Here is a 12,310-nt window from a genome sequence, read left to right as displayed (position 1 = left end):
GCTTGTGGCATCAACATGGACTTCACCCCTGGGCATGCACTGACAGACACACCATGCGATAATGCACGTCATATCTGAGACATCTATTGTAAAGTATTGAAGCTCAACCATTCTGCACCGTCTCTAAACATACTACGCAGCTTGGTATGTAAATCTGTCCTTAATGCTGCATGACATTTTGAATGACAAGTGGTGGTGCCCACATGGGTATTATCAGAGTTTCGATCTGTCACACGTCTAGGCCAGTACACTCATGTGATAACAGTGTGCCTTTCCCTCGGATCTTTTGCTGTCTATTTGTCCCACGAGAGGCAGTAAATTCTTTGCTTCATGTTGGTAAAATTGGTGTTGTGCTGGCAAATAAGTGGTGACGAATTAGTGGCTTTGTTCTGTGTCTCACACTTGGAAAGCTTGTAGAAGATGTTTTTCTGGACAGATCAGCATTAAGAAGACTATTCATACAACACTGCTCTTTTATCTAGTGTCATCATATTGACACTTGACTTTCTCTGAGGAATTTTAAATTTTTCAGACCATTTCATGTTTTCTGTGTAGTACTTTAGTGTTTCTTCTAAACACTAAAGTACTACACATCTTTCTTCTAAAGATGTAGCTTTCTTAACCTCTTGTGACCATTGTGCAGTACCCAACATGCTTTACCTCGCAATTATGTGATTATTTTTAAGTTTCCCTTTCCTTCTCCACTTGCAACTGTAGTGAGTAAAATGGTCTGTCTAAATGCTTCTATATGAAAACTATTTTTTCTTATGTTGTTGGTTGTTCTACTACATGTATGTTGGTGACAGAATTGTTCTGCAGTCTGTTGCAAATGCCGGTTCTCTTAAATTTTTCAATAGGGTTTTGCAAAAAGAACCTCTTCTTCCCTCGAAGGATTCCCATTTTAGTTCACAGACCATTTTTATAATATTTGCCCATTGATCAACACTATGAGTAAAAAATCGGGCATTGTGCCTCAGAATTGCTTCAGTGTCTTCCTTCCATCTGACCTGGTGGGGATTCAAAACACATGAGGAGTATTCAAGAATGGGTCACCACAATTGCTCTGTAGGTGATCTCCTTTACAGATAAACTACACATTCCTAGACTTCACCCTGGAAGTACTTTCCATTTGCTAATTTTTTTGTCTGTATGGGCTTCTGTTGAAAATGTCTAATGGACTTATATGGGCCTTCTTCGCCTGCTGGATCCCGGGTTTGGTTATGAGTTGTTCTTTGTATGTCACAATTATGTGAGTGAGTCTAGTTGTTGGAAGTGTGTGGGTATATCCCTAAAATTTCAGTCTTCCTGTTCTGATGTCTGCTGCAAGTCAGAGATTAGGTGGGTGGATCACAACTAATGAGGAGGTACTGAATAGAATTGGGGAGAAGAGGAATTTGTGGCACAATTTGACTAGAAGAAGGGACCTGCTGGTAGGGTGCATTTTGAGGCATCAATGGATCACCAATTTAGTACTGGAGGGAAGCGTGGATGGTAAAAATAGTCGAGGGAGACAAAGAGATGAATACATTAAGCAGATTCAGTAGGATGTACGGTGCAGTAGTTACTCGGAAATGAAGAGGCTTGCACAGGATAGAGCAGCATGGAGAGCTGCATCAAATCAGTCTTTGGACTGAAAACAACAACAACAACAGCAGCAGCAGCAGTATCTCACTTAGAATTTTGCATTCTCCTTTTAGTTTATCTGCCAGATTACTTTTTCTCTGGAGTGTACATCTTTCATTAGCATAGAAGACTTCAGGCTTTATAACTGTGTTATATAGTGCCTGATTTTTGTTTATATCCAAATAATGTGTGCCGTTTTTTCTCCCCATGGAGGTTTGAGAATTTTGACTGAACACTTGGGAAGTATGGAACACTCTCGATTTGTCTCTATTTTGTGATCAGTCTCTGAGTAGGATGTTTTGAGCAGATGTACTGTTTTTTGAGGTTATTTGGAGGCCGACTCGTTCAATGTGTTCCTTGATGGCCTCTGTCTATTCAAGTGCTGTTGTCAAATTGTCTGTTAGTACTACTCAGTCATCTGCAAAAGCTAGGCAAGAAATTTGGATGTCACTTTTAGGTATATTGAGTTGTATGGGTTTTCAATAAATTTGGTTTTTAAGTTCCTTTTCCCCTCTTTGGGATTACTTTGTCCAAAACCAGATTAAAAGGGATAGGAGATAGGCCGTTGCCTTGCCAAACACCCATTTTGATCAGAAATGGCTCTAACATCTCACCCATGAACTTTAATTTGTAGGTTGTGTGGATGATAAGATTTAGGGTTTTTTTGGGTTGAGTCTTTGTTCTTTGAAGGTGTTAAAAAGGGATTGCCAATTGACGGAATCATATGACTTCTTGAAATCCACACAGGAATATATGATCCGGCTGTTCCTGAGTACTTTGTATTTTCATGTTGTTGTTAAGTTGAATTTTTGTTCTATACAACTTCAAGCAGTAGTCTGCTTAGTATTTGCCAATTTTTTGATCAAGTTCCTCATGAACTCTTTGGAGTAGGTATGTAATTAACTAACCAACCAACCAACTAAATATGCTGTTATACAACAACACATCCCTTCATTGATTGCACTGTATTTTTGAGCTACTTGTAACCTTATATTTTTGCATTTACTCCTCATCATTGTCGCTTGCATATCTCATCGTGACATTTACGTTTTCATTATCGGTGCTACTGATGTATATACTACTAATGTCTATTCATACCTCCTGATCATTCTTCCCTCTTACTCATCACCCCTCACCTGTTAACATCACTTAGACTTGTGTTTCTGTCTTTAATATTTACTCAGAACTTGTTTAGTACATTCTTTGATATGTGTTTTGTTACAAGATTCAGTAATATAAATGTAACTGTAGTCTTAATTAACAGCTGAATTTTACTTGAAAAGCGTTTATTCATTTGTAGTCTTTTTCTGACATTCAGAAGAAGACCGTATACCCAGAATTCTGTATTTCCAGCTTCCCAATCCCATTGCCATTTGTCAAGTGTCCAGTTTCAGAGATCTGACTTATTATTTATTCTGGAACCTATAATTTCTTGTACTTTAAATTATCTCACCCTAACTGATATGTTGCAGCAAGATATCTCACAGTGATGTCAGTCGGATATATTCCCAAAGTAATAAGAAGAGTCTCTGCTGATGTAGTATTGAATTCTTCTGTCATCCTTAAAACAATGTTTCATTATGGCATTGTTTTCCAGCCTCCAGGGGTAAATTTTAGCTGGCAGTACTGACACTGGCAATTTTGTGCATGGAAATCTTTCTCCTGTCATTGAGGGACACCTAAATACAAGTTACAGTGCTGTGCATAATAGAACTTTTATGTAGCTTAAAGAATGGATTATGATTTAAAGAGACTTTGCACTTAAGCGACATGTAGGTAGATCTTTCTGTCGGCATCTGCCTTTAGTATGTTGTCCCTGTACCACCACCACCACCACCACCTCATCTTTTACAGCACATGGTTTGAATTTTCTTCAAACTCCCATTTTGAATCCCCACCAAAGGCCACCACCAAAGAGACGGCAGGGTTGTGTGGGTTTAGGAAGGGTACATAAGAATGATTTTTGTTTGCAGTAATAGCTTCTTACAATGTGCATCTCTTAATTATTGAAAATTGGTTTCCAGATATCACTTCATGGGTCCTGTGCGAGCAATGGATGATTATCCTGTCAGTCAGCTTATATATGAACGGTTAGTGGTTTTTGTTTGTTCAACAACAGGGCAAGGTGAAGAGCCTGATAATATGAAGCAATTTTGGAAATTTCTGTTAAGGAAAAATCTCCCAAAAAATTCATTACAGGCTGTAAGGTAATTATTGTCATTTCTTTAATATTATTTACGTTCTAACTGTGTAGTAGTGTTAAAAATATGTCTGTGAAATTACCATTTAATAAACTAAAGATGGAAAAGTCATACAGTAACAAGCACAACATGCAGCAGCTACAGTTCCTGTTACACATATATGAGGGGTGGATATTGTGCTTCCAGTAAAGGGCTTTCCATGTTAGGAGTAGAAAGTGAAGCAAAGTATGGTAAAAAAATGTGAAATGTGACATGATTCAATCAAGTTGTGTTTCAAACTTCTTTATTTACACTGTTATTGTCAGACACAGTTCATTTTCAAGTGCATCTGTGGTAACATACATGATCACATCATTATCGTTTTGTTAAAAAATCGCATGCCATGCACATTTGCATGCAGCATAGTTGTCAACGGTCATCATCTAAAATAAAAGGCGCACTTGATGTAAAATGCTTTTGAGGACAATAACATTACTGTGTTATTAAAATGTAATATCTAGACAAACTTTACAAGCTTTGTTTCACTGCTGCTTCTGGCTCAATGTAACATTTTAATAACACAGTAATGTTGTAATTCTCGAAAGCACTTTGCATGTCATGCACCCTATATTTTAGGAGATGACCATGCTGTGCACAGATATGCATGGCACGTGGTTTTTTAATGAGTGGTCAACAATGTGTCCACGTCTGTTATCATAGATGCACTTAAAAATGGAGTGTGTCTGAAACTAGTAGTGTGAATGAAGTAATTTAAAACACAGCCTGGTGGTATCATCTCACTTTTCAAATTTCTTGAGGCTATGGGGTCCCACTCTGAAGAAAATAAAGAATATTAACTTATGAAACACAAAATGGGGAGAAAAGCCTTCCAATGTCAGAGTGAGAAAAGTGGACAGAAGCATGTCATCAAAAGTAATTAACGGTAGATGAGAAGCCCAATGAAGATACTTTTCATTCATTCTTCTTTTATGTGTGACTGCATAACTGTATATACAGTGAATTTGTGCCAGATTTAAGTGATGGGTGGTGGGCTGTTGATTAGGTGCGATGGTAGACCAGAAAAACTACACAACCGAACCTCTTGTGAGTATGATGACTGTTGAACCCTTCCTGAGGGCCCCCACGTGCAGCTGCACTCCACCACCACAAACCACATGCAATTGCAGGCAGTAAAGTTTGGAAGGTAGGAGACGAGGTACTGGCAGAAGTAAAGCTGTGAGTACCGGTCGTGAGTCGTGCTTCGGTAGCTCAGTTGGTAGAGCACTTGCCCGCGAAAGGCAAAGGTCCCGAGTTCGAGTCTCGGTCGGGCACACAGTTTTAATCTGCCAGGAAGTTTCAGTACATTAATAATCAGTGTAACTGCCAGACTGTTGAATGCAAGCTTAAATTGTGTTGAGAAGGTGCTGGATGCCAGTTTGTGGGAGGAGTTCCCTGCCTGTTGCTCTTGTCTGCCGTTTGCAGATGATGCTGGAGTTGTCGTCCGGTGGTGTCCCATATTTGCTCAGTAGGAGACTGATCTGTTGATTGAGCAGGCGAAGGCGATGTGTCGACACACTGGGTAGAGCATGTCGGGTCACAACAGCGGTGTGTAGAGTGCGTTATCCTGTTGGGGAAAAAAAGCCTGCAATGCTGTTCATGATTTGCAGCACAACAGGTCGAATCACCAGATTGACATACAAATTTGCAGTGAGGGTGTATGAGATAACCACAAGAGTGCTACTGCTGTCATACAAAATGGCACCCCAGACCATAACCCCAGACCTAGATCCAGTGTGTGTAACAGACAGACAGGTTGGTTGCCGCAGGCTCTCAACTGGCCTCCTCCTAACCAACACACAACTATCATTGGCACAAAGGCAGAACGAGCTTTCATCAGAAGACACAACTGACCTCCACCCTGCCCTCTAGTGAGCTCTTGCTTGACACCACTGAAGTTGCAAATGTCAATGGTGTTGGGTCAGTGGAATCCACAGTACAGGGTGTCTGGCTCGAAGCTGTCCTTGAAGTAACCGATTTGTAACAGACCATTGTGTCACTGTGGTGCCAATTGCTGCTCAGATTGCTGCTGCAGATGCGTTATGATGCACCAGAGCCACATGCTGAACACCATGGGCATCACTCTCCTTAGCTTCCCTCCCCGTAGTGCCACAAGGGCATCCGAAGCCTGGTCATTTTGTGACCGTACATTCTCATGACCACCCCTGCCTGCAGTCATGTACAGTGGCTACATTCCTGCCAGGTCTTTCTGCAGTATTGCAGAAGCAGCATCCAGGTTCTCATAACTCTATTACATGACCTCATTCAAACTCAGTGAGATGTTGATAATGGCTTCTTTGTCACCTTAAAGGCATTCTTGACTAATATCAGCTCATCACATCCAGTCTCAAAGGTAACTAATGCTGACGATCATTACATTTTCTATTCAAAGCAAACCTGATTTGTGTCCTCATAATGGCCCTACTAGTGCCACTCCCGTGCATCTGGTGCAAAATTTGAACAGACATTATCTTTCAAACTCAGAAACATGCCTACCAACTTACGTTTAGGTCACACGACTCTTTCTTGGTGTTCCTGCCCTCTCCCCTCCTCCGTGTATTTGGTTTTGTGTTTGGTCAGATTCAATAGCACTCATTTGGCAGCCACTGTCCAGAACAATTAGTGCTTTATGACAAACTGTGCAACAAGAGTCATATCATAAGTGAAGAATGGTGTTGAACTATGTAATTATAAACCAATAGTTCTGTGAAGTCACCATTGCTGATGGGCAGTTGTCCAGTTCACCATTCAATAAAAACATTTTTCTCACTTAAAAAAAGCCAATACATTTTTCACAGTTGGCAAGTACAAGGCCATACACTACACAAGAGGTAATGAATTAGTCAGTGCTACATTCCTGATACCCAAACACTTTACAGAAGCCTAAACTCACAACTAATGTAGAAGAAACATTCCATTTGCGGAATATTAATTGACTTCCCCTCCACCCCTCCCCTCGCGTGTGTGCTTCCGCGCACCCAACACACACACACACACGCGCACACACACACACACACACACACATACACACAAAATCACTTTTTTATGATACATTCATAACTGGTTTCGTGTTCAGAGGCCATCTTCAGGTGCTAAGGGCTGCATTCGATCAACAAGTGTCATGCGTTGTGACCTAAAACATGAACACCTGTCCATCGAATGCTCCCCTATCATTTCAAGATAGCCTTTGAATGCAGAAACTGGTTTTGATTGTATCATAAAAAAGTGATTGTGTCAAAAAATATGATAAAACTTTTGGCAGATATCTTTTAAAAAAAATAAGACCCTTCAACATTAATGCAGAGAGGTACATTTCACCTAAATATGGACACATCAGTTTTAACCTCCCCTAATCTGGTAGATCCTCAAACCATCAGTGTGGTGAACTAAAAAATTACACAGTAAGTGGCAAATGTATAATCTGTGCAGAAGTCGGGAAAAATGCAGAGAGACGTGCAATCGTAAATCTCCACCAACATCTAATCAAAATGTGGATCGCACAGAAAATTCTACAGCACTGGACCACAGGAATAATCCATCCATTATTTAAAACAGAAGGTAAAACCAACCCAGATAATTACAGAGGAATAATCCTCCTGGACTGTACATACAAAATTTTTCCTATGTAATTTATTATTATATAAGCAAGTATATAAAAATACAAACATTTTGTGATTTAGGTCTGTCAGATCTTTATGGTCTTTGCTTCAGTATTTTGCTTCACTTCAATCTGTAGGATTTGCCCTTATTTAGAGGCTTCAGTGCATTCGCAGAAAAAAAATATTTTCCTTCAATACTAAAGCTGCAACTGATTTTTAGCTTTGAATACAGTTAATGTGAAGAGGAATTCTCGTGGACATACTAGGTAGAAAATGATTTTCATCAAATCGCTGCTGCATGCTTTGTCAGTTATTGTTTCTACAAGAAGTGCATTTACTTTAGTATTTGGCAAGGAATTTGTTGCATAAAGCCACTATTAATCAAGTTCCACTCTCAGATTCACAAACGGCTTTACTCTCAAGCAAAGGAAATACTTGTTAAAAACTGTTGTTTTCCAGATGTCATTAAAAACTGATCCTTTCACATAATTCATCATGTAATCATTTAAAGATAATTTTCCTATCCCTGCATCTGAAGAATACCATCATTGGCTTGCCATATAACCCACTGGGTTTTGGCTTCACTATTTTGCACTTATTTCGATAATGTTAAGCAATATGTATCATGACTCATTAGTTTGATTGACCCCAGTCCCCTCTTCAATAATTCAGTATTTATGTTCTTATACCCCTACTAATCTCTGTGTCTTGTAATCTCTATTCAGAACAGATAGAACCATATTGGAGGTGGTCCCTGTACACCCCGTCAAAAAAAGATCATTGTGGATGGTGTGGATGCACTCGTGTAGTTGTCCAGCACTGAATTAGTGGATGAATTGCTGCTCTGCAACCCATTATTTAACTACCATTACCTGGAAAGCCAGTGCAATATAAGATGGGACTGTGATCACATGAGAACAGGATTCTTCCATTCACAAAGTTGTGAGATAACTGTAGTGCTCTCTCTCATGCACAGCAGCCATCCCTAATTTAGTTGCTTCTCAGTGTATAGTCACACATTTCTGGAAGTGTTTCTTGTACATATTGCTTCTTTCTCACCAGATTTGCTGTTTTGGGCTTAGGTGATTCTTCATATGCCAAATTCAATTTTGCTGCAAAGAAACTTTATCGACGTTTGCTACAACTTGGCGGAAAGAATATAGTGAATCTTGGACTTGCAGATGATCAACATGACTTGGGTGTGGATGCTGTAGTGGATCCATGGCTAAAAGACTTGTGGGCCAAGTTGCTCTCTTTGTTTCCATTACCCCAAGGTGCAGAACCATTGGACAGAAGCCATGTATATGCACCAAGGTAACTATGATAGAAAACATTGCATTTAATTCTTATTGTGTGTTTAGCAGTTTATAACAGTTACATTTTGCATAATATAAGATGGCTTTTGTTAATTTGACACAGCTGCTTATTGGAAAAAGTTAGTTGTTTCGTTGCTACTTGAGCTTTCATAGGTCTGTGAGTCCTGAAATTTTAATTTTTCTTGAAGGAGACAGTGATGCTTCTAATTAACTAAGAAGAAATGTGTTTCATTAATGTCTTTCAGATGGACTGTGACATGTGTAACATCACAGCATTTACATAAGGGACTGATGACAATGATACAGGGCACAGAAGATCCATTCATCATAAAGGAAAATTTGATCAAAGCTTCTGTTATTGAAAACCACAGAACAACATCTGAATCACACTTTCAGGTTAGTTTAGTTTTTTAAAAAAATGGTATTCTTCACTTGTTTCTTTGCGATATAAAGAAAAAAAGGAAGTGATAATTTTTATTGGGGCTTCATGAAAGATTATGCAGTTTCCTGAAATGTGAAATTAAGCTGCCAAGTGGGTCACATTTAACTTGATAAGATGCTGGAACGAGGTCATTATTTTTGCCTATGCATGTAGATGCAGAGAGTGATGTACCTTATTTATAGGCACATCCGTGAGAATATTCAGTAGATGCACAGAATGTTGTGTTGCACCTAACCAGTTTGTTGAATTTCAGCCATTAGATGGAAACCACATGTTTCTCATAGAGAAGGGCTGGTGCTTATCTACAAACGTAGCAACTGTAGATTTTTGTTTTGGATCTGGTCAAACATACTTTGTGTACTCAATTATGGCAGACACAAATAAATTTTGGGGCTGGCTCAGTTGAGGGCAGAGAAAGAGAAATGTGTTTGTAAGAGCTAGTTAATTTCATTTGCTGATGCTCTAGTGACACAGAGAGCATGGAAAAGTTAACGAAGCTGTCCACTCATGTTGTGTCAAAGATCAGACTATAGCTTCAACAAATACTTAATGTTCTACTTTGGTTTATATTTACATTTGACTGACACCTTGAAGTGCAATTTTTTCTTTCTGATAAATAAAATCTTACTTGAGCTTTTGTGATGCACGTCATAAGAGTGGTCTCTCTGGGTGGGGGTGGGGGAATCAGCTGTGTTGATTTCAGAGGGTGTGTTAAATGTGTGCATAAGCATCCTCATACTCTGAAATAATTTATTAACATTTTACTGTGAAAATTTGTAGACTGGTGCTTACACATAGAATCCATGTGGCTATTACGAGACTTTAAGGTGAGATTTGTTGTATTGCATATGCTCTGCTGATATCAGATATTATGTCTGTGTTGCTTACATTTGTGTGTTATGTATTAAAACTAATTTAACAATTTTAATTCAAATTATTTGCAATTTTAAGAGCTCATAGATAATTGTTTGTTAATTTTGACTTTTCTCTCTCTTTTTTTTTTTTTTTTTAAATGTGTAACAGGATGTGAGACTGCTGCGTCTTTCAACATCGATGCTTACATATAACCCAGGTGATGTTTTAATGGTAACTCCACATAACTCTGCAGAAAATGTAAAGAAATTCTTTGAATTACTACCGCAGTTTGATCCAGATTCTATTGTATCGGTAACAGAAAAGAGTCCTGATGTTCCAGTTCCGATTCCGCTGAGGAAACCATTCAGCATGAAGAAGTGTGTTGAACAGTTTCTGGACCTCAGTGTAAGATTATTTACTTACTTTTAGAAGTTCAATAATTTACAGTTAAGAGTGTTAAAAACCACTGCATGTCACTAATGTGATTGGGGTAATATATTCTATCAATTTTCAGGATATGTCAATTAGAAATTTCTAGAGAAAATTTTGTTGACAGTGAAACATTTGAGTTTATATTTTGAACTTCCGTACAGATTGAAATTGTGAGGGCAAATCATGAACTGTGCGTAGATAGTGGAATATCATTACCTGCAAAAGGCAAGGTCCTGGGTCAAATACTAATTTCATTTTAAAATGTCTGAAAACTTAAAAATAGTGCACACTCTGTTTCGAAGTAAGAGAAGACATTATATTTGCTTCTGACAGGAAAAAAGTATATCTGTGTTATCCCATGGAATAAGCTCCAGTCATTTGGTAGCTCAATTATTTCCACATAAACTGATGCTAAGAAAATTTCAAAAGTAAGAATCAGACAGAAAATGTTATTAGAATTGATGCAAACAGTCAGTTATTAACAGTTGTGAGAACTCACCAGCAACATTGCACATGATGACATAAAATATACAAATATATTACAGATCCTTAACTGAGAAAATCCTAATATGCAAAATAACTGCTGAATGAAGAGAGAGACAGTTCTGTGATGCAGAAATGTGCACTTACTGGGGTTCAGCTAGTTAATGAAAGTTTGAAACATATGACATAATAGTAGTTGTTTGAAATAGTTCATTGTCTCTGGGTAACTGAAACTTTTAAAAATGTTAAGAATGAAGTGCATTATTTTCAGGTGTTGAAAATTAAAGTTCATTCATTCCATATGTAACAATGTGTAGAATGTCTCACATCATTGGCTGTAGTACTACTAAGAGAGAATGCTCAATCATTACTGTAATGCACCATACAATTTACGTAGTAATAATGTGGAAATTCCGTAGTAAAGGAATTATGCTTGAACTGCACTACTCTCTCTTCTGGAGGTACTGATTTACTGTCATCCATGTGTAACAAACTCAGTTTAACTAAATAACTAGGTGCCATTCAGTGTGACACACAGTAGTTTTATGATGTTACAATCCTGAGAAACTTTAACTCCTGAATTGTTCTTGGAACCTCTATACATTGTGAAGACCCAGCAAATTACATATTGATGCTCCTTTTATCTTCCATGGAGCACAAATTTTACATGACATTGTTGGAATGAGATGTTCAAAGCAGTCTTTTGGCTTGCCTTCCATTTGTATGATATGACAGTCACTGTCTCTATAAAGGTCAGGAAATTTTTGAATGAGGAGACACCTATCTACAAAGTCCCAAGTGTTCAGCAGGATCGAGACTTGCCTGGCACAGCAAATGATGCAATGATAGTCTCACCCAAGATGATGCCCTTCCTTTTCATCTGTTCCCACACAAGAAACATGTGGTGGTAAACGTGTTATTGTCTTGAGAGGCATCATTACCATTCAGGACGCTAGCATGACATTGTGAACGCACTGTTGCATATCACTAGTACTATGCGAGGTCTGTTCAAGAAATTCCAGAACATTCATAATTTCATGCCAGTGGTGTGTTGGAGCAGTTGACAACTGTGTATACGCCCGTGTTTAATGTGTAACTGCCAGAAATTTCATTGTTGTACACCTGTTAGTTAATGTTCAGTGCACAGTTTGCAAATTTTGAGATGGCGGAGTTAGAGGAGCAGTGTGTCTGCATTTAATTTTGCATAAAACTGAAGAAAACTTTTACAAACACACACCAAATGATGCAGGAAGCCTACATTGATGGGTGCTTAAGTCATACTCAGTGTTCACAAGATTGAAAAATGACCAAGCAGAAGTTAAA

The 12,310-nt window shown here is 38.4% G+C and overlaps 1 protein-coding gene across 2 annotated transcripts in view; it reads left to right on the top strand.

Annotated features, from left to right (window-relative positions):
• The window catches only part of LOC124607088 (NADPH-dependent diflavin oxidoreductase 1), a 76,698-nt gene that overhangs the window by 15,867 nt on the left and 48,521 nt on the right, over window positions 1–12,310 (top strand). The window contains exons 2-5 of one of the 2 annotated variants that reach the window (XM_047139277.1): window positions 3,648–3,830; window positions 8,522–8,773; window positions 9,021–9,171; window positions 10,241–10,477. In XM_047139277.1, the coding sequence (XP_046995233.1) occupies window positions 3,648–3,830; window positions 8,522–8,773; window positions 9,021–9,171; window positions 10,241–10,477 (823 nt within the window). The remainder of the gene's footprint in view (window positions 1–3,647; window positions 3,831–8,521; window positions 8,774–9,020; window positions 9,172–10,240; window positions 10,478–12,310) is intronic. The other variant, XM_047139278.1, reaches the window with a different exon arrangement.

This window comes from Schistocerca americana, chromosome 3, assembly GCF_021461395.2.
Source record: "Schistocerca americana isolate TAMUIC-IGC-003095 chromosome 3, iqSchAmer2.1, whole genome shotgun sequence".
Taxonomy (NCBI): domain Eukaryota; kingdom Metazoa; phylum Arthropoda; class Insecta; order Orthoptera; family Acrididae; genus Schistocerca; species Schistocerca americana.
This window is presented reverse-complemented; position numbering and strand designations above follow the sequence as displayed.